Source organism: Leuciscus leuciscus (assembly GCF_965113295.1).
Source record: "Leuciscus leuciscus genome assembly, chromosome: 2".
Lineage (NCBI taxonomy): Eukaryota > Metazoa > Chordata > Actinopteri > Cypriniformes > Leuciscidae > Leuciscus > Leuciscus leuciscus.
In genome coordinates, this window is record NC_138726.1 from 54,319,902 (window position 1) to 54,346,270 (window position 26,369).

Below are 26,369 nucleotides of genomic sequence, written 5' to 3' on the forward strand. Positions count from 1 at the left end.
ACATGAGTGCTCTGCCTCTTTGTAAGGCAGGAAATAGTTTGAAATGATCATGATTTTTAATGTCACACACATAGAGTTAAACCATTCATGTGCTCTTTCAGTCTGTGGATATGGATTTGTATTAGAAAAACAGTAGCCTATACCTTTTGTGAATTCAGGCCTACCTTTTGTCATCTTTACACTGCAAAGACTGCACAGCTTATCAACATTTTAAGTGTCTAATTTTTACACAGATGCTACATCGATGAGGCATCAATAAATGCATTTACATTTATAGAAATCTTATTTGCAGAAGTAGCTAACGCCATGCAGTTTATACGTTTCAAATAAGAAAACAAAAATGTGAAATTATGATTAAAAATAAAATAAAATAAGTAACAAAAATAAGTTCTCTGAAATACTATTTTGTTAGCTGACGTTTGGTCTGGGCGCGTGCGCTCATGGTCCGTGAGTGCGCGCATACGGCCGCGCGCCTGTAACCCGAGCACAGTAACAGCGGTCTTGACTTGTGCTGGGAAAAACACGTATGGACCCTCACGTTGACTTTCTATGAAGATATCCCTGTGGTTTCATTTGGTGAATCGCCATGAAGGCCCAGGACTGGTTTATTGTCTCCTGCTGCCTCTGTGGCCTGAGCGCAATGGCAGGTAAGTTGAGTTGAAGTTTCCAAACTGAATGTGTGTGTTGTGTTTTCACACGTGTAAATGCCCATTTCCCAGTAAACTTAAAAAGTAACATCATAGTAAATCGAAGTTCTGAGGTCCTAAAACACCAGAGGGGTTTGAAAAATATCATTAAAACGTTACTTTTTTTTGGTTTGGTTCCGTTTTCCACATCATTTTAGTCATTTCTAACATTAACCTACATGTTTTTTTTAACTAACTAAATTCTCACAACGTCTACGTTTCCAATTATGAGATAAAGCCTGTAATTTGACCTGTTCTCGTTAATTGTACAGTTTAATCCGAATTATCTTAATGGTTATTTAACACATCATTTTATGTACATATGTCATGGTTTGGTCAAAGAGTACAGTATACCATAATATATAAATAAACAGACGTCTTACTACTGTATGACAGAGGCTGCCAAATTAATATAACACCAAGTGTGAAAAGGTCAACTGCAGTATCACGTCAGTCATTTGTCAGGAATGCAATATGTCTGCAGTCTATAGCGAACCATAATAGCATTATACTGTACAATTATTACGCCTTTAACAATTCTACTTTCAGAATTGGCACAAAACCTTGTGGTGGTCTCATATGTTCATTTGATAACACATCGCATAGAAATTACATAAGTGTATTTCTTGTATGTCTGTAGCAATAATATATACTCTATACAGTATTTTTCATCCAGAAACACCCTAAGGGTGATTTGACCTCGCATTGTTTCCTATTGGGTTGACTGGTCATTAAGATCCATAAATTGATGTTTTTGTGCTTAAACCAAATGTTAACAATGGCATGTCACAATAATTGTGTGTTTTGAAACAATGCTTGTGTGAAAGAAAACGTATACAACAGAAAGCATGAGAGTCAGGTAGGAGAATTTACAACTTGTGAAAATAGTACCAAAGTGATTAAAATAAAAGGGACATTTGTTCAAGATTACCAGTTTTATGAATACCCCTGGGAAAACTGTAAATTAACCTCGAGTCAGACTTTCACCAGGAACTCTTTAAATTAAAAGTTGATTTAAAGGTGTTTCGGAGAGGTTAATTGTGGTAATTATTGTAGGGAAGCTTTCAATGGGACTGCTGGGCAGCAGATGGCATATTCTCTGCAAGGCCTCATTTATTTCACAATATAAACGCTCGCACAAGAAAAGAAAAAAAGATTTCTCATTTCCATGCAGTTTCAGTACAGCGTTGGGGTTTCTTTTCTCAATAAAAGCCACTTGAAGTTATTACTCGCAGAGAAAGTCCGTCAGAATCATGTGAATGTGTGTGCATATGCTCCGAGCAGCAGCCGCTGGTAATGAAGGTGACGCGCGTCGTTTGTTACTGTCAGTTCGTGTTCTGGGGGGGCTCGAGCTGGCGACACTTGATGAATGTGGCGCCCCTAGAAGGCCCGCTTATAAATGCGCCCAACCTTCGAAAGCTGAGGGAAAAAAACAGCAGACATGATGCATATAAACCTCAGAGATGGCCGGGGCGCTGGAGTAAACAGTCACCCTCAAAACTGCGAAAACCCAAGGCTATTCGTGAGGCTCTTATCTGTTCGCCTTTATGTTCAGAGCTCAAATCCATCCATCCGTCATTACACTCACTTTGCTTTGCTCAAAGATTAGGTTGTAAACTGCCTTATGCACAAGACATATTCTGTCTTTCAACCTGCAAGACTTTTAATACTTAAAAGATTCTTAAGATTAAAGACTTAGGCCTATACAACACCGCTTTCAACTAAAAACGGAAAACTTTTTATGCGTTTTGGCCGTTCGTTTACACGTTTTCAACTTTTGAAAACGGTTTCAAAGTGCAAGTTTTTGAAAACGGTCTAAACGATAAAAACGTGAATCTGTGAAAACGATGACGTCATGCACATGCGTATTACATGTTTAATCTATAGTGTTTCATCGCCATCTAACGGCCTGGCAGCAGAATACAGCGTTTTTTGGTCGTTTTCGCGGATCCGTGTGAATGAAGATCGTTTTTACAATGGTGTCGTCTGTACACGGAAAACAAAGGAAAACTTCTACATTTTAAGCATATAGTTGTCGTGTAAACGCACCCTCAGGCTAGGCTCAGATTGCTGGTAATTGTTGCCCAAATCCGATTTATTTGCTCATATGTGACTCCGATCTGTTTTTGTCATGACAGTGTGAACGGCAAAAACCACATTGAATCTGATCTTTTCCGTTCTGATTTGGGCCACTTCAATATGTGGTACTAAATCCGATACAGGTCAGATGTTTTGCAATGCGACCGCAATCTGAACAGTCAAATCGGGATTCAAGCGACTTTTACGTCATTATAGATCGACATTCGTCACAATTATCATGGGAGTCACTTCAGAGATTTTACATTCCCGACCTTATCAAGACAGTTGCGAAAGCTAGTCAGTGCAGGACAGTGATGTGTCTGTCAGAACTCATAAGTATTACAGTGATTGAAGACTGAAGGGTAGAAGAGAGTTGTACTGCTCTATTTACCTGAAAGACATCATCTCTCCTAGGTGCATCAGAATCAGAAGGTAAGCTGATGAAGAAACTGTTTTCTTCATACAACGTTAAAGTCCGTCCTGCAAGGAGCCCAGAGGAAAGGGTCGTCGTGAGGATAGGCATGACCCTTTCAGCATTCGTCAGCCTGGTATGAGATACACACACACATTTATGTAACTTAATGGGCACATGCCATTGTTGTTTTATATTATCATTCATTTTATTATTAACCCTGGTGGGAAAAAAACAGCTAAAACCAGCCTAAGCTGGTCTTCCAGCCTGGTCATTAGCAGACTGGTTTTAGAGGGGTTTCGGCAACTTCTTCAGATGCCTGGGAGTCCAGCTGACCAAACATTTGGACACCAGTTTGACCAGTTTAAACCAGCTGCATCTAACTTAAACCAGCTCAGACCAGCCAACCAGATTAGGCTGGTTTTAACTGAGCAGGGAAAATAAAGTGGGTCTCATCTCTCATCTTAATGGTTAGTATGACTTTTTAAAGGCTGCTTTGAAATAATGAGTGTTGTGAAAAGCACGATAGAAATTAATTTGACTAATCTTATGTTATATTGATTATTTTATTTTTATTTTTTATGTGAATTACTTGGTACTTATTGTAGTGCTTTTTTTATTGAGAAGCACTTTAATCTGAATTTCTTGAATGAAAGGTGCTATACAAATAAAGTTAATAATGATTATGATTGTCTGACTGAAAAGCTCGTCATTTTATCCAGGGTTTCTGTGGGTTTTAAAACATCTTACTGTAATTCGACCGTACACAAATTAAGACCTTAATAAGATCTTAAATCAGAGCAGAACGTCTTAAATTCATAAAGTCATGGCATGAAATGTTGCGTACATTGCAAAAAATGTGTATCTTCCTCAATATTTTTGTCCAGTTTTCCAATACAAATATCTAAACATCTTTAAATCAAGATACATGTTTGTGATGAAAATTAGGTCTTAAAATTTTTAACAAGAACAAATATCTATCAATGAGTTATGAAAACATCCCTTTGAATTATTTTTTTAAATTTTTCCTGAGCCCATTGGCAGATATTTGTGCTTGTTTTAATCATAAACTCACACATTTTGTATCTCCAGTAAATGTATCTTGATTTAAGAATCTTTAGACATTTGCACTGAAAAAGAAGACAAAAATAATTGAGGAAGATGGATTGATACAACTCCTTAGACGTTTACATTTAGAGATACATTATGTATCGTGTTCCCTTTAATTTATTCCTTAAATTTTCTTTACTTGGTCTTAAAAAGGTCTTTAAAAAGTCTTAAATGTACCTTCATAAAACCTTCAGACACCCTGTTCATCATAAGTTGTGAGTCAAAAACATTTTCACATGTATTTCTTAAAGGCACATCAGCAAAAAACAGACCGTTTAAGTCTCACAGGGTGTGGAAAAAATATGACTGGTTACGATCCTCATAAAAATGAAATCATATAATATGGCCGCTTTACAAAGCGCTATTAATTAGAGTTAGGATAAATTAGCCAAAGGAAAACCTCTCCCATTCTTTGCAGGCCCATGATAAAAGCTGGTTTGAAGCAGGTCTGATGATTGGTTCAGCTGTTCAGTGTGTGAATTTGGTATGCGAAACACAGGGATTTAATAACCCGGTCTCGGATAACAGTGCACACACAGATTTGCATTTGCACTTTCTTATCAATGTTTTGTTTTCATTACTCCGAACAGAAAGGAACATTACAGGCTTCATGAACAGTGATTTTAAGGGGAATTTTGCTCGAACAAACGAATGTGTCCAAAACAACATGTATATTGAGATATTATTCATGTATCACTCTTAATCAGCCTGGAAGCATCCTCACATTTAAGGCATTGCATGCATATTAATCATATGAAGTGTGTAAATGTCTATATGAGTGTGTGTGTGTGTGTTGACCCTTCCCCCCCACTGTCTGTGCTCTGTACTGACAGCTGACATTCCTACGCTAGTTTTAAATAGCATTCAGGACTGTGTACTGATCTAACATTGAGTCTCAAGTCTTTCCCTTGTCTGCTAATCATTTCCCATCACCCCCTTCTCCCATTGGAGCCAGTGTTCCCATTATTTGTGTTGGCTTTAAACAGTTGCAGAGAATTTGGGGATTCTTCATTATAGAAATGCTCAATGTTTTTCTTCTCAACTCCCCCATTTGTGTATCAACCGTCAAGGAAACACGCCAATTTACACGCTTTTTACAGTACAGATTGTTTCAAAGCAGCTTTACGGTGATAACAGGAAAATAATGCAAAAATAAAGTTTGTTTCTGCTGTACAGCAGATCTAGAAGAAAATACTGTCATAGTCCAGCTTAAGTAAGTTCAGTGATTCATCTCTGTTGTAAAAAAGTTATTTATTTAATTCATTTATATATATGAAGACTTCACATGCAAAAGCCTCTGAGTGCCAGCTGAAATATTCTTCTAAAATGAGCATTTTTATCAAGCTTGTGTGTATATAGAGTCAGTAATTTCACTTTAATGACAATTAACAGGTAATTTTCATTGCCATTTAAGTGAAATAACTGAACATAAACATACAAGCTTGATAAAAATGATCATTCTAGAAGAAAATTTCAGATGGCACTTTGAGACTTTTGCATCTGAAGTCTTCATATACAGCCGATCTGTAGAAAACAGTGATGTCATCGTGCAGCTCAGCTCAGTTCTCATATAATGGTGTCAATGCATCCAGATCAATAATATTGTTGAATATTAAGTGTCCATAAATAAGTGTATAGTGCTAGATGGTTTACGGTGTTTTTTACATTCACAAGAGCTCCTGCTATGGAGGTAAGGCTAGAGAAATGTCTCACATTTTTTAAATATGATTTACCTTGCCCAATATAGCATAGTGTTGAAATTGCTTTAAATTGGGATTCTTGAGTTCATTTTATAGAGCCGCCAGTTCGGGAAGCGGCGTTCCAAGATTGCTGATATTTCTTTGATACTGTTGTCATTGGTAGAGTAAAAATAAACTAAATAACTGGCCGTATTGTGTCTAAAATGTGATTTGCTCAATATTAAAAACTTGTTTATTGTACTGTTGTAAAAAAGCAACATCACACTCATACAATCACAGCCAGACACTCTAGATATTGTAAATTGTAATTGTAAAACCCAAATAAACTCTCATTTTGAAACTCTAAACACATGTGCATTCACTAATTGAATTAATTAATTAATTTTATTTGTTGTGTGTCATATTTTTTTTGTGTCCTAGAACATGAAAGATGAGGAGATGAACACTGTTGTTATTATGAACTTGGTAAGTCAGCACGATTTCTTTCAACTCCTGTGTGTCATTTTGAGAAATAACGTCTTGAAGCGCTGTTCAAATTCATAAAGCTTTATTTGCATCGAAGAAAAGTTATCCATCATCTGTCATGACAATTTAGTGGACTGAAATTACCACGTTACCTCACAAGACAAACTCTGACAATAATATCTTGGATCAATATAGCATAACTTTGAATGCAAAATGAAAGATTATGCAAATGCCGTTCATAATATGTATTGAAAAATGTGCAGAGATATTGCATTTGGTATAGTTAATGACACAAGCCAGATCATTTGATTAAATGATGAACTGGTTGTACTTATAATTTCAACGATGACCCTCATCTATCTGTACATGAACACACACACACACACACTCACACACACCTTTTGTACTCTTGCAGGAGTGGAACGATTATCGCCTCTCCTGGAACCCGAAAGATTATGGGGGATTTGATGTGTTGCGTATCCCGTCTTCAAAAGTGTGGCTTCCTGATATTGTTCTCATCAACAAGTAAGTTGTGTGTGTGTGTGTGTGTGTGTGTGTGTGTGTGATGCTTCACATATTATCTCAGAAAGCCTAGTGTCAGGCACATTATCTTAGAGAGTCTTTGTTGAGTTTCTGCAAGAACAGCAAAAATAACAAAGAAATTATCAAAGCGCTTGTGAAGCTTGTCGAGAGATGCATGCACACACACATTACTTTCTCTCTCTATCTGTTCCTTTCTCACACACTCTCGCTGTAATGCCCAGGTAGACCCTCATCACTGCTGGTGTAAATATCCTGCCTCCTTCATTCATCTCTGCTTTATAGCCAATTAAACAACACTGCTGTCCGCTATAAGCCTCTCTGGTCCAGCGTTCTCACACACACACACACACACACACACACACACACACACACACACACACACACACACACACACACACACACACACACACACACACACACACACACACACACACACAGACACAAACACACACACACACACACACACACACACACACACAAACGGCATCCCACACACTGTTCAATGAGGGAGATCTTGGAGTCCCACAGCACCATTACCGTAATAGATGGGAAGTTTTAAATGCCTGTTTTGTGTCCTATGAGGATTATACACCAGTGCCGTACGGTTTAAGGGCTCAAATGGTCAATCCATCTTAATTGTAGGTATTACTCTTACTTATTGTGATACAGTCATACAATATATCATAAAAAACATAATTGGACAGTGACATGTCAATAACTCTAAGCTGACAATGATAACTGCCTGTCGACCTCCAAAAAAAAATATAAAAAAAAATAGTACATACATTTTGTACCCTAGTCATATGATAGCTTGACTGAAATGTGAGCCATTGTAAATCTTACCTTATTCAAAGACAATAAACAACACACAAGATGAACAAGAGCCAGTGCCATTTCCCAGCGCCTGGGAGAAGGTGAGTTTTGTGTGTGTGTGTGTGTGTGTGTGTGTGTGTGTGTGTGTGTGTGTGTGTGTGTGTGTGTGTGTGTGTGTGTGTGTGTGTGTGTGTGTGTGTGTGTGTGTGTGTGTGTGTGTGTGTGTGTGTGTGTGTGTGTGTGTGTGTGTGTGTGTGTGTGTGTGTGTGTGTGTGTGTGTGTGTGTGTGTAAACCTTCCCTTTAAGTTCTCGGGTCGACTCTGAAATGTGTTTTAAAGGGATACTTCAGGATTTAGCATTCAGCTTCGTATTAGTAGAAAACCTGTAGTATTTTCGAATGACCGTGCTTTCTACCCTCATATCCCCCTGAGACGAGAGATTTATGTATTTTTTGTCTGGCAAAAATCGTCATATTGCGTCATCGGAGGATTTTTTGGCCAGAGGCTAAAGACTACAGCCAGTAGGAGGAGCTGTCCCGCATGTTTTCAGCCCGCCCATAGAAGGTGGGATTCTCACTTACAGAATGTACACATAGTTCAGACGTCTTTCTTTGGAAGCTAAGCTAGCAGGCTCTTGTTCTGTGGAGAAAGCTGAGTAGTAGGGGTTACCATCCTCTTTTTCCCCGGACATGTCCGGCCGTCGAGATCGTCCAAAATGTCCGGGATTCGGCTTTTGGTTTCTGCAGTCGCCATTCATTGTTTACATGCGCACCGTGCTTTTGTTTCAATCTAACTTAATTCATTCCGATTGGTGAATCTGAATGTAGTGTTTACATGAACGCTAAACTAGTGATTGGTTGATGTGCGTTTTAACATTGCTAAGAAAATTCCCGCTCCTCCGTGAGAGATAGCCTATGAGACCGGTGTGTCTCAGTAATGACGCCACCGGCCTCGTCCTGCTCGCCACAGTAAACATAATGAATGGCGACAGTAGAACGCAAAAGCCAAATCCCGGACATTTTGGGCGATCTCAAAATCCCGGGCAAACTCATCACGGAGACTCGCTAGTAGCCTAGCTTTGTTGTTTTCAACTGCGCTCTCTAACCGGTAGGCGTGGCTTGGGAGTGGCCTCCTAGGGCAGCGAAGCAAATGCATTCTGGGAGTTGTCTTTCATCCACATAAGCCAAAAATACATTTTCTGGCTTTACCTAGTCTAGAAAGCTCCAAATTAAAAAATAATTTCACATTTCTTCTACATAAATGACCTATTTTAAATACACATTCATCTTTCCAGAGGTGAAGTATCCCTTTAAGATTGTGTATGACTGCGGGCCAGTATCTGCACTCAGAGAAACCTCCGATGCATGCGTCACATTACAGACTACCTAAGACATAATGCAGAGATGCGTCACATTACAGACTACCTAAGACATAATGCAGAGACCACATCACTAGCTGCGTTTCCATTACAGATTTGCAAAAAACGTTTGCGATATTTTCTAAATATCGATAAAAAAAAGATTGCGAAATGACGCCGTTTTCATTAACCGATGTTATGCGACTGAAACATACGTTTTTTTACAAAAGTCATTCCAAAAATCATGGTGATGGATGTTAGTAGGTTTAAGTATATCCCAGCCGCCGCACTAGCCATTATTTTTTTAATGGTGATAGGTGTGTTGTCCAAGCATTAATGACAAGGAAAGACCCTTATACTTGTTAGCGGCACATATGAGGTGTTTCTGGATGTTTCTCCCTCAGATCTGCTTCAAGGTCTTGATTGTGACATTTCTTTGAGGTTTAGAATCCAGTATTCCTGTAATTCTTTTATCAATTTAATAAAGAACTCTGTCTCGTATTCTGTCCAAACACACAGCGTCATCTACGTCAGGTGTCTGTAAATGCGCAAAAACTGTTTCCATTGCAGTTTTGTGAAATATTTATTTTTCAAATCGCCTGAAAAACCACCTCATGCGAGCGTAAAAACTTTTTTGCGATATAGGGGAGTTTTTGGGAAATTGCCGTGTTTCCATTGGGCGTATTTTCAATTCGCAATTTCAATTTGCGCAATTTGAAGGGTAATGGAAACGCGGCTATTGATAGAAAATAAGTTGATGTGGCTACAACTGAAAGTTGAGGTCATCCGCTTGCGCTTGCGTAGTCGCATAACCTACTTTCTGGAATACCACCCGGTGTAAACAAACCCAAAGAAACTCTCATTTTGAATCTGATATTGTCAATGTGGACTTTCAGGGGAAAATAGTGGTACCATTCAAATTGCCTCAATGTGGAGGTTTAGGTTTGTAGTCGCTATGCAAGTTTATCTGTGCTTAAACTTCTGTTTGTGTGTGTTTGTGTGTGCAGTAATGACGGCGTGTTCAATGTAGCTCTACAGGTCCACGTGCAGGCCTACAGTAATGGCCGTGTGACGTGGACTCCACCTGCTCTTTTCAGGAGTTCTTGCGGAGTGAAGGTAAATTCTGCAACACAACAGACATTCTGTACTGCATAATGGACCAATAAAAACATCAAGTGCTCCATAATGTTTTAATTGTTTAAATCAGTGCTGTGAAACATTAACAGCATGGCATAACAATTCAAGATGTGCATTTAAATTATAGGTGATGGTACATTAATGTTTTCTTTTTAGCACTCATTTTTTAGTTCTTGTTCTTGATGAATTTTCAGCACATTTCAGTAAATACTGTAGTAATAAGAGTAAGTTATGGATGAGACCTTTAAATACTGTAAATGATGTGTCGAAACATAAGACGTTTAATGACGCATTAAATCACAAGTGTTTATACTCAGCACAACTGCACTATGAATATATTACAGTTGTACACTGCTGGGGTGAATTTCTTGTTTAAAAGAGTCTTATTTACCTCATATAAGTGGCAATCTCTCTCACTTTTGTACTTGTTTTGTGAACTTTTCCCCCTCCTCATTTGTATTGCTGCTTTTGTTTGGCCTCGCTCTAGTTTGGCTGCGTTTGATGATGTTCCGTCTGGTCTTTACATGTGTGAAATCAGAAAGAGAGATGATTAAAGGAAGATGTTCGTCAGCCAGACGCGCACACACACACTAACATGCACAAATCACATTCTCCATCTGCAGGTGACATACTTTCCTTTTGACTGGCAAAATTGCACCATGGTTTTCCAATCTTATACGTATGATTCCTCCGAAGTGGATCTGCAGCCTGGCCTTGATAAGAATGGAAATGAAATCCGAGAGATAGTCTTGGACACAGGCTTCAGCGGTAATGGCGCACTAACACTGTCACAATGCACAACAACCTTTTAAACATTCAGACAAAGATTTTTCAAGCCAATGTGAAAGATTGTCTTGAACCCATCTAGTTTTATACCTTATTTCAGCCTTTGAAGTGAAATGTCATTTTAACTTTTTATTTTATTTTATATACTTTTAAAGAGGACCTATTATGCCCTGTTACAAACTCTTGATTTAGTTTTTGGGCGATGCTTGAATGTTCAGAAAACACATTATTTTCCCCATATTCTCCATTGTTGCAGCTCCTCTCTTCCCAGTCTGTCAGTAACACTTTGTTTAGTTCCTGTCTCTATGAAGCCCCTCCTTCTGAAAAGCGCAGTGTGCTCTGATTGGTCAGCTATACCAGTGTATTGTGATTGGTCAACCGCTTCCAGCATGTTCGGAAATGTCCCGCCTCCTATCATAACCATGAGTTTCAGCCCAAAAAATATGGATGTAGTGTCCGTGATGTCATCCATAGGTTTCTGAAGAGTTGGGCGGAGCCGGCCGTCGCCATCTTGGATGAACGAAAATGGGCAAAGAGGCGGATTAGCTGAGGTGACATGACGGCTAACAGACAGCAGACAAACGGCTAGTAGTCACAGCAGCGGCAATCCACCTGTCACTCAAGTGGCCACGCCCTTAATTATGCAGAACTTTAGGGCTTAAAGGGCTAGTTCTCCAAAAAATGAAAATTAGCCCATGTTTTACTCACCCTGAAGCCATCCTAGGATAATATGACATTCTTCTTTCAGACGAATACAATCGGAGTTGTATTAAAAATTGTCCTGGCTCTTCCAAGCTTGATAATGGGAGTAAATGGCTGTCTATTTTTGGAAGTCCATCAAAGCACATCTATTCATGATTAAAGTGCTCCACGTGTCTCCGGGAGTTAATAAAGGCCTTCTGAAGTGTAGCTCATAAAATAACTAGCTTAGTAAGTTCAAGTGTTACTCTTTTGGCGTAAATCGATGCGTACGACCATCTGCCGGAAGCTTGTTATTTTAGTCAATAAAGTTTTAAATATGGATATTTTTCTTACACGAACACATCGCTTCACTTCAGAAGACCTTTACGAACCCCCGTAGAGCTGTGGAGCTCTTTAATCATGAATAGATGCACTTTGATGGACTTCCAAAGACAGAAAGCCATTCACTCCCATTATCAAGCTTGGAAGAGCCAGGACAGTTTTTAATATAACTCCGATTGTATTAGTCTGAAAGAAGAATGCCATATACACCTAGGATGGCTTCAGGGTGAGTAAATCATGGGCTAATTTTCATTTTTGGGTGAACTATCCCTTTAATATTTTTAAACAGATGCGTTATAAAAAAATTCACCCCCCTCACAGTTGTCATGAAGGGCAAAATTAGCTATAAAGACCAAAACCACTTTTTGTACCAGGCTGTAAACATATTTTTTTCTGCTGTAAAGTTGGGCATTTTAACATGGGGGGTCTATGGGATTGACTCTTTTGCAGCCGGTCGATGCATTGCAGTTTAAGTCTCTTCCGTGTTGGATTCAAGAGAGAGACAGGCAGGTTTCCGCTTGGTTTCAACACACTACTAACTAACTCAACCAGGCCTCATCCCTTTATTCTGCGTATGCCTTGGGTGGGAATTATTTAAATGAGGAATATTGTGACGTGTTTGTTCCTGGAAGAAAACTCAAGACTTCAGGGAGTTCAGAAACAGTGACACTGATATAGAGAAGAACTGCCTTTGCTTTGCAACTTTGCAAACCATTTTCCTGCTTAAACAGCAACATTACACACTAAAAAAAGTTGAACATGTTAAGTAGTATAATAGGTCCTCTTTAATGGGATGTTTTAATACACTTAATACTTGAAACATTTTATATTTAAAAAAAAAAAATCACCTAATGACTGGTTGATTGCACTCAAAATGGCAATGTTGTATAATGTCATTGTATTGTTTGAACACTACACCTACACACAGAGACAAACACCATTTTGTTTTTCTCATCATCATATCTTCTGTCATCCCAGAGAGTGGAGAATGGCACATTCGTCATAAGGTTTCTCAGAAGAATATGCGAGAGGACCTGTATGAGGACATCACCTTCTACCTGATCATCGAGAGGAAGCCCATGTATTACGTGTTTAATATCGTCCTGCCCTGTATCCTCATCACCATCATTGCCATCTTTAACTTCTACTTACCACCTGATGCCGGTAAAGAGTCTTTGCTCTGTTTTTTTAAATTGTTTTTTTATTTCGCTGCATTCCAAAGTTCAAGTTTGGTGAACTCTGAGCTGCGAATTCGCATCACGTGGAGACGAGTGACCTGTAGAAGAACAATATGTCTCGGTGTGACCCCTTGGCGGAATTATTAGAATAATATTTTTTGCAGTTAAGTCGAGTAGATTGTATATTTTTTTACATTTTGAGTGTATTACTATTTGTTATATGTTGAATTCATGTTTATAAAAACGACGCTTCAGAGCGGGACGCCATGTCACGACCGTTGTAGTGTCGCATGCTCAAAGTCTAGTGTGACCGCGGATTTAGACTGGTTGAAGACTAGGCGTCCACTAGTCCAGTCTTGAGATGACAAGAAGTTGAATCACATACTCTGCTGTTGTAAAGAGCAAACCTGCACAATCGGGCTGTTGTTAAAATGCGGGTGGAAAAACTCAGATGGTTGTCCAACACAACCACCAATATAAATAACTTTTTATTAGAGTGAGGTGTTATTGACCTTGAACTAATGAATGTCCAATTATTGCCCATTATAAATAGATCTTTTACCTGCATGGATAAGCTCCTGCTACAACAAGATCAATCTTTCAGTTCTACCAGTTAAGAGTGTAACACATAATGAAGGGATCATTAGTACAAGCTTATTGCGCTGCTTTTACAGTCTGGTCTATTAATTCCATTATATAGTACAATTAACCGAATCACAAAAAAGCACATTAAGACTCTGTATAAGTATGTCTTTTGTATGCACGAGTAGATCAAGAGGAGCTCTCTTTTCTTTTCAGGGGAGAAGATGGGTCTTTCAATCAACGTACTGCTGACTTTAACTGTCTTCCTGCTTCTGCTGGCCAACAAGGTCCCAGAAACATCTCTGGGTGTTCCCCTTATCGTCAACTACCTGATGTTCACCATGATCCTGGTCACCTGCTCCGTCATCCTCAGTGTTGTGGTGCTCAACCTTCACCATCGTTCCCCCAACACACACCAAATGCCTCTCTGGGTGCGCAAGGTCAGTACAGGAGACCTCCAGTCAAAGTGTCAGAGAAGGTCTCAGGCCCTGTTTACTCCTGGTATTAAGATGCGTTTTGGTTGACCGGATCACAAGTGGACGACGATAAATACAGGTGTAAACAGGGTCTAAAACTTTTTGAGCTTGTCCACCTTCGGCTACTTCCAGAGGTAGATGAAAACGCATTAAACCGGATTGCTTTCGTAGTGTAAACGCTCATGTGATCGAATGTGTTGAAACAGCCACAAAAGACCGTCTTCTCTCCGTCTACTGACCTCATGAGTAACATTATGGGAAGAGCTCTAGACAGACGGGATTTAAACTTTGTTGACTGAAGACCCAAGTTTGGTTTGAAGATGAAAAACGTACCAAGCACAATGTTCTCTCACCATTCCTGATTTCTAACACACACTCACAGCGTTCGGCTGGTCTTGCGGCTGTCAGATCAGAAACTAAAGCTGATGCTCTCTGTGTGTTTTTCCCTTGTCTCCGGACGTGTTCAAATGTAAATTACACACGCTTATTTTGTCCTTTAGATCAAAAGATCTGAAAAGGTATTTGAACAAACTAGAATTTTGATCAATGAAGTTATAGTTAAAGGTACACAATGTAACTTTTGTCCCTTTAGCGGTTAAAAAAACAAAACTGCATGCATTTTGCAGAGGAACATTGTTGTTGTGCTTCATCTCTGTGTGACTGTGCGGATGAATATGATTATACTGCTCATAAAACATTCACTATAGTTTTAAGAGATATAACCAGATTAGATCTGGATCCAAGGATCTCAAGCTGACTAGCTGAAGTCGTTACTGTATCTTTACCCGTTAATACACACGGCACTTCCTTGACAGCGCTACAACAACCATAATGAAATGGGCTTTATGCACAGCTGCACTACTTCCTGAACTTCAGCCAGCTCTTTGTTTCCTGTCTGCCATTCTTGGACAAACTGATTAATCCAGGTGTGCCTGACCTCAGTAACAATAATCAGACACACCTGGATTAATCAGTTTGTCCAAGAATGGCAGACAGGAAACAAAGAGCTGGCTGAAGTTCAGGAAGTAGTGCAGCTGTGCATAAAGCCCATTGAGCCTTCACAATAGATAATGCTTTATAATTAACTCTGTTAGAGAGCTATACATGACAATTTATATATTCAATAAAATACTTTACTCATATGTTGAGTAATAGAAACCCCATCATCTCTGCGTTGCTTTTACAACATTTCAAATCCTTCAGTTCTCTCCATCTCCGAAAAGCCAAGCCAATGTTGATTCTTGTTTTATTACGAGCTCTCGTTCTCTTTTCTCCTGCAGACTCTCCTCTGTTCGGCGCTTGTTTAAAACGAGTGATTCTTGGAGGATGGAGATTTAACTGCTCAATGTCAACCTTTCTCACTCGTTGTGAAACTAACCTCTGTCACTCTCACACCAGACACGCGTCAAAGTAGCCGGAGAAACTTCTCTATATTTACGGATGTGACGAGACACACATGCGCCAGTGATGGATGTACACAATTTCCCGCACAAACCATCCAGACATGTCTAAAGTATAAACACTTATAATAGGCATACCATTGTGAATCAGGGTAAGACAAAAACACATTTTGGGAGAAGGATTGATGATGACTCATTATTTACATTTTGTTAATTTTGAACAAAAAAAAGTTCCTTAGTGTATCTTTAAAGTCTTTCTTGGACCAGAAATGTTTTTACATTTTTGGTTGAGAATAAGTAAAACATTAGCAAAACACAAAATCAGCCCGCTTTTGTAATGAGATGCACACCCTTTTGTGAAACTTTTGTGGAGTCAGCGGCTTTCAACAAATTGAGGGCTACATTGTTAAAATGACAGATGCAGAAAACATTTCCATTTAGCATTTTCTTTTATTCCCTGACACTCCAAAACAGCCCTGTCGGCCAATTACAAACTTATGAAAAAAGGATAAAAATGTTAAATAGACAAAAATAGATAAAGGCTAAAAATAGGAAATTCAGTTTAGCGAACAGACTGTGCAGCAAAATAAAAGCATCTTTTCAAAAATCTGCCTATTATGTTAGACTATTAACCTTTATTGATGGCTGTAAGCTCGACATTATTTAAAATTATTAGAGTCACGGCTTCTCCATCACACCACAGCGACCCTTTTACACCTTCTATTCACACCCGTCTCAAGCACAACCCTACATGTATTTCTAAAGATTATTTATTGCAGCATTTCTTTATTCAGATTCAGTTCAGTTTTGCAGGACATTCACTCGTAACAGCAAGGCCATGTGAAAATAGACACGTGATGCAAGGCTGAAAGATGATGTGCTGGGCGAATGCAGTCTGTCTCTTTCTTTTAGATCCTTTGTGAAGTCATGCAGAGGAAGCGAGGACTCAGCCATCTCTACACAACTCAACACTCAGTTTTAAGAAGCACTGTAGTGCTTTTAATTAAAGGGATAGTTCACCCAAAAATTCAAATTAGCCCATGATTTACTCACCCTGAAGCCATCCTAGGTGTATATGATATTCTTCTTTAAAAAAAGGTTATTTAAAAAAAAATGTCCTGGCTCTTCCAAGCGTTATAATGGGTGTCAATGGGTATATATTTTTTGGAAGTCCATCAAAGCGCATCAATCCGTGATATAAGTGCTCAAAACGGCTCTGATGGGGTTCATAAAGGCCTTCTGATGGAAGAAAAATGTCCATATTTAAAACTTTATCGACTAAAATAACTAGCTTCCGGCAGACGGCCGTACGCAAGTCTTTTTCACTTCCATTTCATGCAGACTTTAATTTTCAAACCCTAAATTTTCATTGCTGCCTGACATCTATAATAAAAAATAAAAAAAATTAATTATAAAAATCGTGTGGACTTGCATTGAAGGAGGGGCCTTTAAGTTTGCATTAGCAATCTCCCTCCACTCACACTTTCTTCAGAACACGTAAATGTGTTTCTGCTATTTTTGAAAGTCTTTATATGTCCGAATTAGAAGAACCTGAGGTTTAATGGGCCTGTTTTTACTGCATTTCTTCTAGATCTTCATCCACATGTTGCCTCCATACCTGGGGATGCTGCGACCCAAAGTAGAAACCCCTCTGTTTCTCGAGAAACCTTCCAAAAAGGAGAACATCCAAGCCATCAGCAGAGTGGCAGATGAGTACTTCATCCGCAAGCCCAATAACACCAACTTCCTCTTCCCCAAACCCCACAGGTGAGCCTCTGGTGTTATCAGAAGGTCTCAGGTCATTAGGGTTATGGGTCAGACGGGTCAGTGAGAATGGAAGGGAGAAGATAGCTGGTTTTAGGGGTGAATGGATAGGCTGCTTTCTTGAGATAAGTGTCACCACTTGAGCACAGGTGGAGAGTATATTATGTATGCAGTAATGAATCTATATAAGGATTCATTATGATTATTTTGGGGCACCTTTAAAGACCTAAGACACATTGAAAATCTGGGACTCAAACATCTAAACCAAACAAAGAAGTTTGAAAGTGAAAATGAACTATTTTAATATCTGCACTATATCTTGGTCACTACCCAGTTAACAAGGAACGTTCTCAGAACATTCTGGCAAGATTCTCTCAAAGTTATGAGCGAACATTATTCTAGTAACTTTTTTAACAAAAGTTATCTGGTTTTTAATAATGTTCTCAACTTTCGCACAAAAACATTATTTATGCATCGCTCATGGAACGTTTTTTTCCTTTAGTTGAATGTTCTTCTATATATTTTTTTTTTTTTTTTTTAATGTTATACTTGTTACAGTACTTTATAATGTTCTCTAAAAATTCTTAAATGTTCCATTTTCTGTTTGCTAAATTAGTAACTGGAATGTTCCCTTAACATTCGCATGACCAAGAAAAAACTGGATGTTCAGAGAACATTGAAAAATAATGTTTTTATAACTTAATGTGAACGTTAGCAAAACATTCTTAGAACATGTCTTTGTTAGCTTGGGAATCACATAACTAAATTTGTAACATTGATCATGTGACTCTTTTATACAGACGGTCAGATGTTCTTGTTTCCTTGGAGTTCATGCAAAAAATGTAGCCTGTTTAATTATAAAAATGCTAAATAGAGGCATTTTCACTAGTGGTCTCAGAGAGTGTGTTGTGTGTGTGTGAGTGTGTGTGTGTGAGAGAGAGAGTGAGTGAGCATGGCTGAACACTTTAGGGTTTGATTAATCCTTTACTCTCTCTCACACACTTTAAATCATCTCAACCAGGGAATTTCTCTGTGTGTATCTGGAGTGTATGTGTATGTGGGGGGTGTGAAAAAAGGGAAGAAATCATCACTAAAATAATAACGATCAGCACAAATGGGCTCTTGACACATTAGACCTGGCCGGCATCAGGCTCAAGAGAGGAGGGAGGAGAAATCGAGACAGGACAGAGTGTGAGAGAGTAAAGATGAGGAAGAGAAATTCGATGAGGCAATGGTATCTTGCTTTTTAATTGGTTTTATAGCGTGTTTTGGCAGCATTGCCACCATGGTTTAGTCAAATTAGTCTTTCCTGATTAGTCATCTGTGTCTGTCGACGTACAGAGTGAGGAGGGAGGATGAAAGAAGAACAAATCTCCAAGACTGGCAGAGGATGCCTTTGACCTTTTCTTTCATTAATTTAATACTCTGCTAGTCTTGTGCAGCCACTAGCCAGACTTTTGATTATTGCCATCCGACTTAATCAGGTCAAGATATGTAAAACGTTTGCTGCAAGCATGGGACCACAGTTTTTTTTTTTTTTATGTGAGATTTTTAATGTTTTTTTGCTCACCAAGGCTGAATTTATTTGATAAAAATACAGTAAAATCAGAAATATTGTGAAATATTATTACAACTTAAAATAACTGATTTCTATTTTCAAATATTTTCAAATGTAATTTATTCCTGTGATGAAAAGCTGAATTCTCAGTCTTCAGTGTCACATGATCCTTCAGAAATCAGTCTAATATGATGATTTGCTGCTCGAGAAACATTTCTTATCATTATGAATGTTGGAAACAGTTGTGCTGCTTTAATATTTAATAGAACAGAATGAATTGAAATCGAAATCTTAGACATATTATCTTTACTGTCACTTTTGATCAATTGAATGCATCCTTGTTGAATAAAAGATGTAATTTCTTTCAAAAATAAAAATCGTACTGACCCCAAACTTTTAAATGGTAGTGTAAATCTGAACTCCATCATTCCACAATATTAAACTGGCACGATATTGCTGTCAAATAATGCTGCTGTACATCAGTTATACTGATGACATCAGAGACATTTGTGGAAAATTCATTTTAGACTTCGTTCAGAACTTCTGTTTTTTCCTAAATGAAATATACTAATTATTTCACTGAAAGATTCAGTGCTATGAACCTTGCAAACTTTGAAAAATCCAGTGATTTAGTTCTTCCTCGCTCATTTTAACCTTCTGGTGATGTTCTTCCCCGAATAACTGATGAAATATTGTGCTCACTGACTCCAGAAAGTTGTGCATAAGCCAGTAAATCAGATTGAGGCTTGCCATTCTGGTTATGCTGATTGTAGCTAATGCTTTTGATTTAGAGGAAAAAAATTTTTTTTTTTACAATCTTAACAATATGCTGTATTTTTTTATTTTATGTTTTATCATCTGCCGTGAGCTTTCCTGTAGCTCAAAAAGTAGAGCGTTGGCACTTGCAATGCCAAGGTCATGGGTTCGATTCCCAGGGAAAGCAAGAACTGATAAGAATGTAAAAAATGTGTACCTTGAAATGCAATGCATTTGCACGGAATAAGCGAAGCCTGTGATTTTACTCGAATTTACTGACTTATCTCCCGGATATGATGTCAATAGGCTATTGCTTGGAAATGTCTTGTCGTTATAGGTCTAGCTGTATGATATATCATAAACAGAAGAATGTCCCTTACCCGCATGCTGCTATACATGCCATCCATCGCCATCTAATCATGGTTTTCAGCTTTCTCTTTCTGCAAATTGTATAGTTGTATGGTGTAGCCTATAGCGATTAGCCTGGGAAAACCCAGACAACTTCCGGCAAATTTAGATTTGCTCTGCAAGTAGTCTGGCAAAGAGCTCATTCAAGCCCATTTCTAATCCGTCGAAATCGCGGCACCAATCAGAAACGTTGGGGCGGGCTTTACACGATGACGATCGCTCTGATTGGTTTTAGGTCTATCCAATTGCGCCCAGAGGCATTTGAGCGATGTCCGTTGGTGAAGCGCACCAACTTTTAAATGCATTATTGTATTCAAATTGCAAACACATGAGGACAGTCTGAACGTGCTTCTACATTTCTCTCCGAAACGGTAGGAAATTAAATTAGATTTAATAGAGGATTTTAACTGTGACAAGATGATTGACAGGGCAGTTTACGTGACAGGATGCACGCGACCGATCCGTCCGATAAAGATGACGAAGTAGTATGTCCCAAAGCTTGCCTACTTTTTTGCTACATATTCAAAAGTAAATACCTTTTCTTCACAAAAAGAGTACATACTTTTATGGCGTAGTGTAACTTAGGCGAATTGGGACGCAGCATATGGCTTTACACGATGACGATCGCTCTGATTGGTTTTAGGTCTATCCAATTGCGCCCAGAGGCATTTGAGCGACGTCGGTTGGTGACGCCCCTTTGGAAATGAGTTATTAATGAAGCTTTGCCAGACCATAACTCAGTTACTACTGAGAATGGTCTGGTTTTAACCAGGCTATATAGCGATATGACCCAGCACCCAAAATACTATCAAAACACTCCAACGCAGCCTCCATTCTTCACCAAAGATGGATAAAAAAGCGCACAGGAAACAAAAACCTTGAAAAAATTATCGATTCGCACGGGATTATCACAGGACCTCTGTGTTCAGGGAAATATGGTAGGTCATTTGTGGGGAATTTTTACTTTACAAATTACAGACATGGCCGATTCGCACGGGATTAAGATCACAGACAACCTCCGCAATTATTACAAATTACAAGAGGTCACCAGGTAATGCTTATCCAGTGCGAATAGGGCTTAAGTCGCATTGGATAAAACGCATAAATGTAAATGTGATCATGTTAATGCTGTTCCAGGCTCTTAATGAAGGTACATGCTAGATGTTAAACACACTCCTCTGCTGGGTTAAAGCTTTCCTCTGCTCTCTTCTCCCGATCTGCTGGTCTCTCCGCCCGGCATTGACGTATGTCTCAGTCTAATGGGGTTCCTCTCGGGTCACTGAAGCTCACTGGGGAACCACAGACTACCTGCAATGAGCTCCTGTTCCAGCACCTGAATACACAAACACAGACGAGAGCGGTGAGGAATGAAGAGTCACACTGACCCCTTGTGGTGGGATGGGGAGGTGAATATCTGGAAAATTGATGAGGAGCAGTGGGAGAGAAAGAAAGAGAGGGGATTCATAATGAAACAGATGTTAGTGAACAGATTCTCAAAAGAGGAATGCAACACATCAGCGGTGATAAGCATTTCATCAGCACATTGGAAGGATTTCATGGGTGGGTGGTTACACCATCAGCATAAAACAGATTTGGGGAGAAAAAGTGACTGACTGAATGATTGAGTGAGGGTTTTAAATGAAAGAATAAGTATGACAGTAAGTGAATGAGTGATTAAATGAATGAGTTAAAGGGATAGTTCACCAAAAAAAAAGAAAATTCTGTCATTAATTACTTGTCGTTCCAAATCCGTAAGACTTTCGTTCATCGTCGGAACACAAATGAAGATCTTTTTTGATGAAATCTGAAATCTCTCCGATCCCTCTAATAACAGCTACGCAACTGACACTTTGACTCTTCCAAAAGTTCATAAAGAGATGGTTAAACTAATCCATATGAATTGAGCAGTTTAGTCCAAATTTTCTGAAGAGACACGATCACTTTATATGAAGTTTTTATACGTTAGTCAGTCAGTCCTCATTGGTACGGGTCACCTTGATGGGAGTTTTGAGAAACTGCCTCTTTTTCTGCTGTGGGATTATGTGGACACACACACACACACACACACACACACACACACACACACACACACACACACACACACACACACACACACACACACAGCAGGAATGGTGCACAGCAATGCATTCTTAGGCTTTAAACCCTTTTCTCAAGGACAAAGTAATCAGATCCACTGTGGATTTAGACTTGCTGCCTGAGGTTTCACTCTGTGTTCATAAATTCCTGATACAAATTTACTGAGGTCAACCATTCAACTTCAGAAAATAAGAAGATATTTAAAGGAATAGTCCACGCAGAAAAAATGGAAATCATTTGGTCATTCCAAACTGGTGTTACTTAAATGTTAGTAACCAAACAGTTTCAGTTCCCATTGACTTCCATTATATGGATAACAAAATATAGTCTATTGGGCTATCCCTTTCAGTTCAAGCATGTTTTACCACAAACAATAAAGTTATATTTTATATTACATGCATTTCGCAGATGCTTTTATCCAAACGCTACTTGCATTGCATTCAAAGTATATATTTTAACAGTTCATGCATTTACTGGGACTGAAACCCATGATCTTGGTGTCACTAGTGGCATATGAATATGGTTCATATGTAACCGAACATTTCTGGTATGTTTGTACAAACATTTGAAGGTAACTATCACTACCCTGAAGTAGAAGTGTGTATTTACAGTAAGTATGTTCAACAGGACCTTGTGCTTGCATTCTCATCAGTGTGTACATGTTTATATGCATGTTTCTGGGCAGTTCACACATAAAGTAATGCCAAGCCTGCCCCGAATTGAATAAATCAGTGTTGCAGTCAGTGTTGTGGAAAGTTACTTTTAAAAGTAATGTTACAATATTGCGGCACTTTCTAAAAAAGTAACTAATTACATTATTTAGGAACTTTTTATGTGTTGCGTTACTTTCTTGCTTGTTTTGTAATAACAAAAAAAAGTTATATTTTTGGCCTTTTCACACCAAAAGTGAATAAATGAATAAATTCACATCTTTACAGAAGAGGGCGCTGCTCAAACAAACCTTTCAGCTGTTCTGGATCACAAAAGAAGAAAGTTCAACACTTTTACTTCAGCAATAAAACAAATAAACACAAATTGGATGTTTATCTAAAGTCATTTTAGCTTAGTGGTTTGGCTGAATTGGATCATCGAAGGTCAGCAGCAAAGACATTGGTTAATAAAGTGAGATTAAATTAAATTAAATGCATTATTGCAGGTTTGTGTAATCTGAGTTTGCATTTCACTGTTTTTGTACATTTTAAGGAATACTGAATCTGTTTAGTGCAAGTGAGATGAGTAAATGCTCACATTCAGTCTAGAACTACAACAACCATCTCATGTTCACACACAACACCTCTGCACTTACATTGTACTCACGATTTCTCTCAACATGGAGACAGAAAAGCTGTCAGTCAACACATTTGCGTAACTTTTTTGAAAAAGTAACTTTGATGTAAATTTAAAAGTAATGCATTACTTTACTAGCCTGGAAATCCAGACCTAAATCTGAAAGATTAATGGTCTGGCATCGACTAATGAAAAATGGCCAGCTCGAGGGGCGGCATCAAGCATGCATTTGAAAATCTCACTGCACGCAATTGGATAACACTACAACCAATCACAACAAGCCCCATACGCTTAGCTACCAGCGGAGCTAACTGGTAGATTAGACTCTTGCCGTATCCGGTCGGCAAAACAGCAAAAACGCCCTTATTGCAAAGGAAGGATTCGAGCGCCGTCTTCTGTTCCTCTTTTAGATAAAAAGCCAAGTCTAACTCATTCATTGTAGCGGCCAAAGCCGTTTCAAACAACTGGTGTTCATCCATAGCCATCTTGCAATGTTTACTAATGACTTCGACGTCACAGCGCTGTCGTAATCCCTTTAGCTCGCCTCTGGCCCGCCTATATCAGATAACCCGATGTGATTGGTGCAGCTCGGATACAAGGGCATATTTAATGAGCATCATTACTCGACGCCAGAGTAACTCGCTGAGCAAATTCAACTTGTGCTCTCGTGAGAATTCTGGATTTCCAGGGTATTACTTTACTAGTTCCTTGAAAAAAGAAATCTTTTCGTAACATGTGCTACTTGTAATGCTAATCCCCAACACTGTTTGCGGTGTACAGTGACATTGCTCCTGTGTTGCAGGTTCCAGCCTGATGGTCAATGCACTGACCTGAGGAAGTTCATTGACGGGCCGAGTCATTTCCTCAGTCTTCCTCCAGAGCTCAAGGCAGCCGTGGAGGCCATCACTTACATCGCAGAGCAACTGCAGGCCGAGAAAGACTACGAGGCTGTAAGTCATTTACAATCATAACCAGAACCATAGGTTTACTTTTCCTGCTTCAGAGCTCTCGAAATCTTTACCTTCCCTTCGTTCTCACTGTTTTCCATCTCATTTTTCTCCCCTTCTCTACTTTCTCTCTTCTTTTCCTCTTTCTGTCCATCTCTCAGTTAAAGGAGGACTGGCAGTATGTTGCCATGGTGGTTGATCGACTCTTTCTCTGGATCTTTGTGGTTTTTACCACCGTTGGGACGCTGGCCATTTTCACTTATGCCAGCTTCAATACCACTCCCACTGACCCCTTCCCCTAAATCTGTCGTTCTCTCACGCCTTGAACCTCATAAACATCGGCATGTGATGTGTTAGACACCGTTCAGTGCATAGTTATGGTCTTTTACTGTTACAAAAAGCGCACAGCAACTCATTCACAGAATATTTCCATTAAGACAATGGATGGATGCGTCTAAACAGCTTTATTATTGCTGAGTTCAGTAGGATTTTATACAATTAGGTCTTAGCATTGATAATCAGAAATGTTTCTTGAGCAGCAAATCATCATATTATAATGATTTCTGAAGGATCATGTGACACTGAAGACTGTAGTGATGCTGAAAATGTATTCTTTGATCACAGGAATAAATAATGTTTTTAAATATATTCAAAATAGAAAACATTAAGTGTAATAATATTTCTCAATATTACTGTTTCTCAAACTTTATTGTATTTTTAATCAAATAAATGATACTGCTTTTTACAAAATAAAAGTGGTCACTGCGGCGGCATCCTATCAAATGGTACTAATATGCACAATTTAGATACTGATATGTATACTTTATAGGAACTATTATGTATTTTTAAGACAATAATATGCACCCTTTAGGGGTAAATATGGTACAAAGGGTTACCTTTAGAAAGGGTGCCGCCCCAGTGATGGCTTTTATACCTTTTTTTTTTTCTGAGAATGTAGTCTACATGCATCTATGCATGGTGTGCAAGACATTTTTTGATACCCTAGTGTGATGTGTGCTCTTAAGTGTGTGAAGGCTGTTCTAGTCATGATGTTTTTAAAGAACATTTTTATGTGATGAATAAAGAGCAAAGGTGATCAGGAAAGCTGCTCTTTTTTTTCTTTTTTTTTAAAGAATACAAAAACTGTTTCTTGCACCGTGTGTGTGTGTGTGTGTGTGTGTGTGTGTGTGTGTGTGTGTGTGTGTGTGTGTGTGTGTGTGTGTGTGTGTGTGTGTGTGTGTGTGTGTGTGTGTGTGTGTGTGTAGCTCAGGTAAACCCTATGTTATGGAGACAAAATGTCTCCACAAAGATGGCAATATCTGAAATCCCTGTCCTTGTGGGGACATTTTTTGGTCCCCATGATGAAAACAGCTTATAAATCACACTAAGTGATGTTTTTATAAATAAAAAAAATAGAGTATATATATAGTGTGTGTGTGTGTAGTTTGTGTTCTTGGGTAGGCATGAACAATACAGTAGGTTCTACACTACCTATCAAGTCAACCCCTGAATATTGAATTCATTTCTTTTCATTTTAAATAACCAGCTAATATTCATTAAGAATACAGACAAACTTTTTTATTACTGTACTTGTCTAGATTATCAATATGTTGGTAAAATGTTTTTATATATTTTTTTTCAACAAATGTAATGTTTTAAGCTATTATTTTTGTTTTTCTGCATTTTTGCGGTAAAATTAACTTTAAAGAAGATCTACATTTCTCAATGTCATTCATGGAGGTAACATGGAAAATGTGTGGTTTTAGTGGAGGATTTCTGTCACCTGGTGGAAAACAAACATGTTTA

The 26,369-nt window shown here is 38.6% G+C and overlaps 1 protein-coding gene across 1 annotated transcript; it reads left to right on the forward strand.

Moving 5' to 3' along the window:
* Positions 1-468: 468 nt before the first annotated feature.
* chrnb1 (cholinergic receptor, nicotinic, beta 1 (muscle)) lies at positions 469-25,667 on the forward strand. The gene is made up of 11 exons (XM_082159876.1): positions 469-647; positions 3,180-3,313; positions 6,408-6,452; positions 6,868-6,977; positions 10,172-10,280; positions 10,925-11,069; positions 13,089-13,274; positions 14,087-14,310; positions 17,338-17,513; positions 24,419-24,566; positions 24,725-25,667. The coding sequence occupies exons 1-11, from the start codon at positions 587-589 to the stop codon at positions 24,863-24,865; spliced, it is 1,479 nt and encodes a 492-aa protein (XP_082016002.1). The 5' UTR covers positions 469-586; the 3' UTR covers positions 24,866-25,667.
* The last annotated feature ends 702 nt before the right edge of the window (positions 25,668-26,369 follow it).

Bases quoted from the DNA above. Each gene is read 5' to 3' on its own strand.
- chrnb1 (XM_082159876.1), top strand. From the start codon at position 587: ATGAAGGCCCAGGACTGGTTTATTGTCTCCTGCTGCCTCTGTGGCCTG. The intron at 6,453-6,867 runs GTAAGTCAGCAC...GTACTCTTGCAG, and splicing joins CTGTTGTTATTATGAACTTG to GAGTGGAACGATTATCGCCT. The intron at 24,567-24,724 runs GTAAGTCATTTA...TCCATCTCTCAG, and splicing joins CCGAGAAAGACTACGAGGCT to TTAAAGGAGGACTGGCAGTA.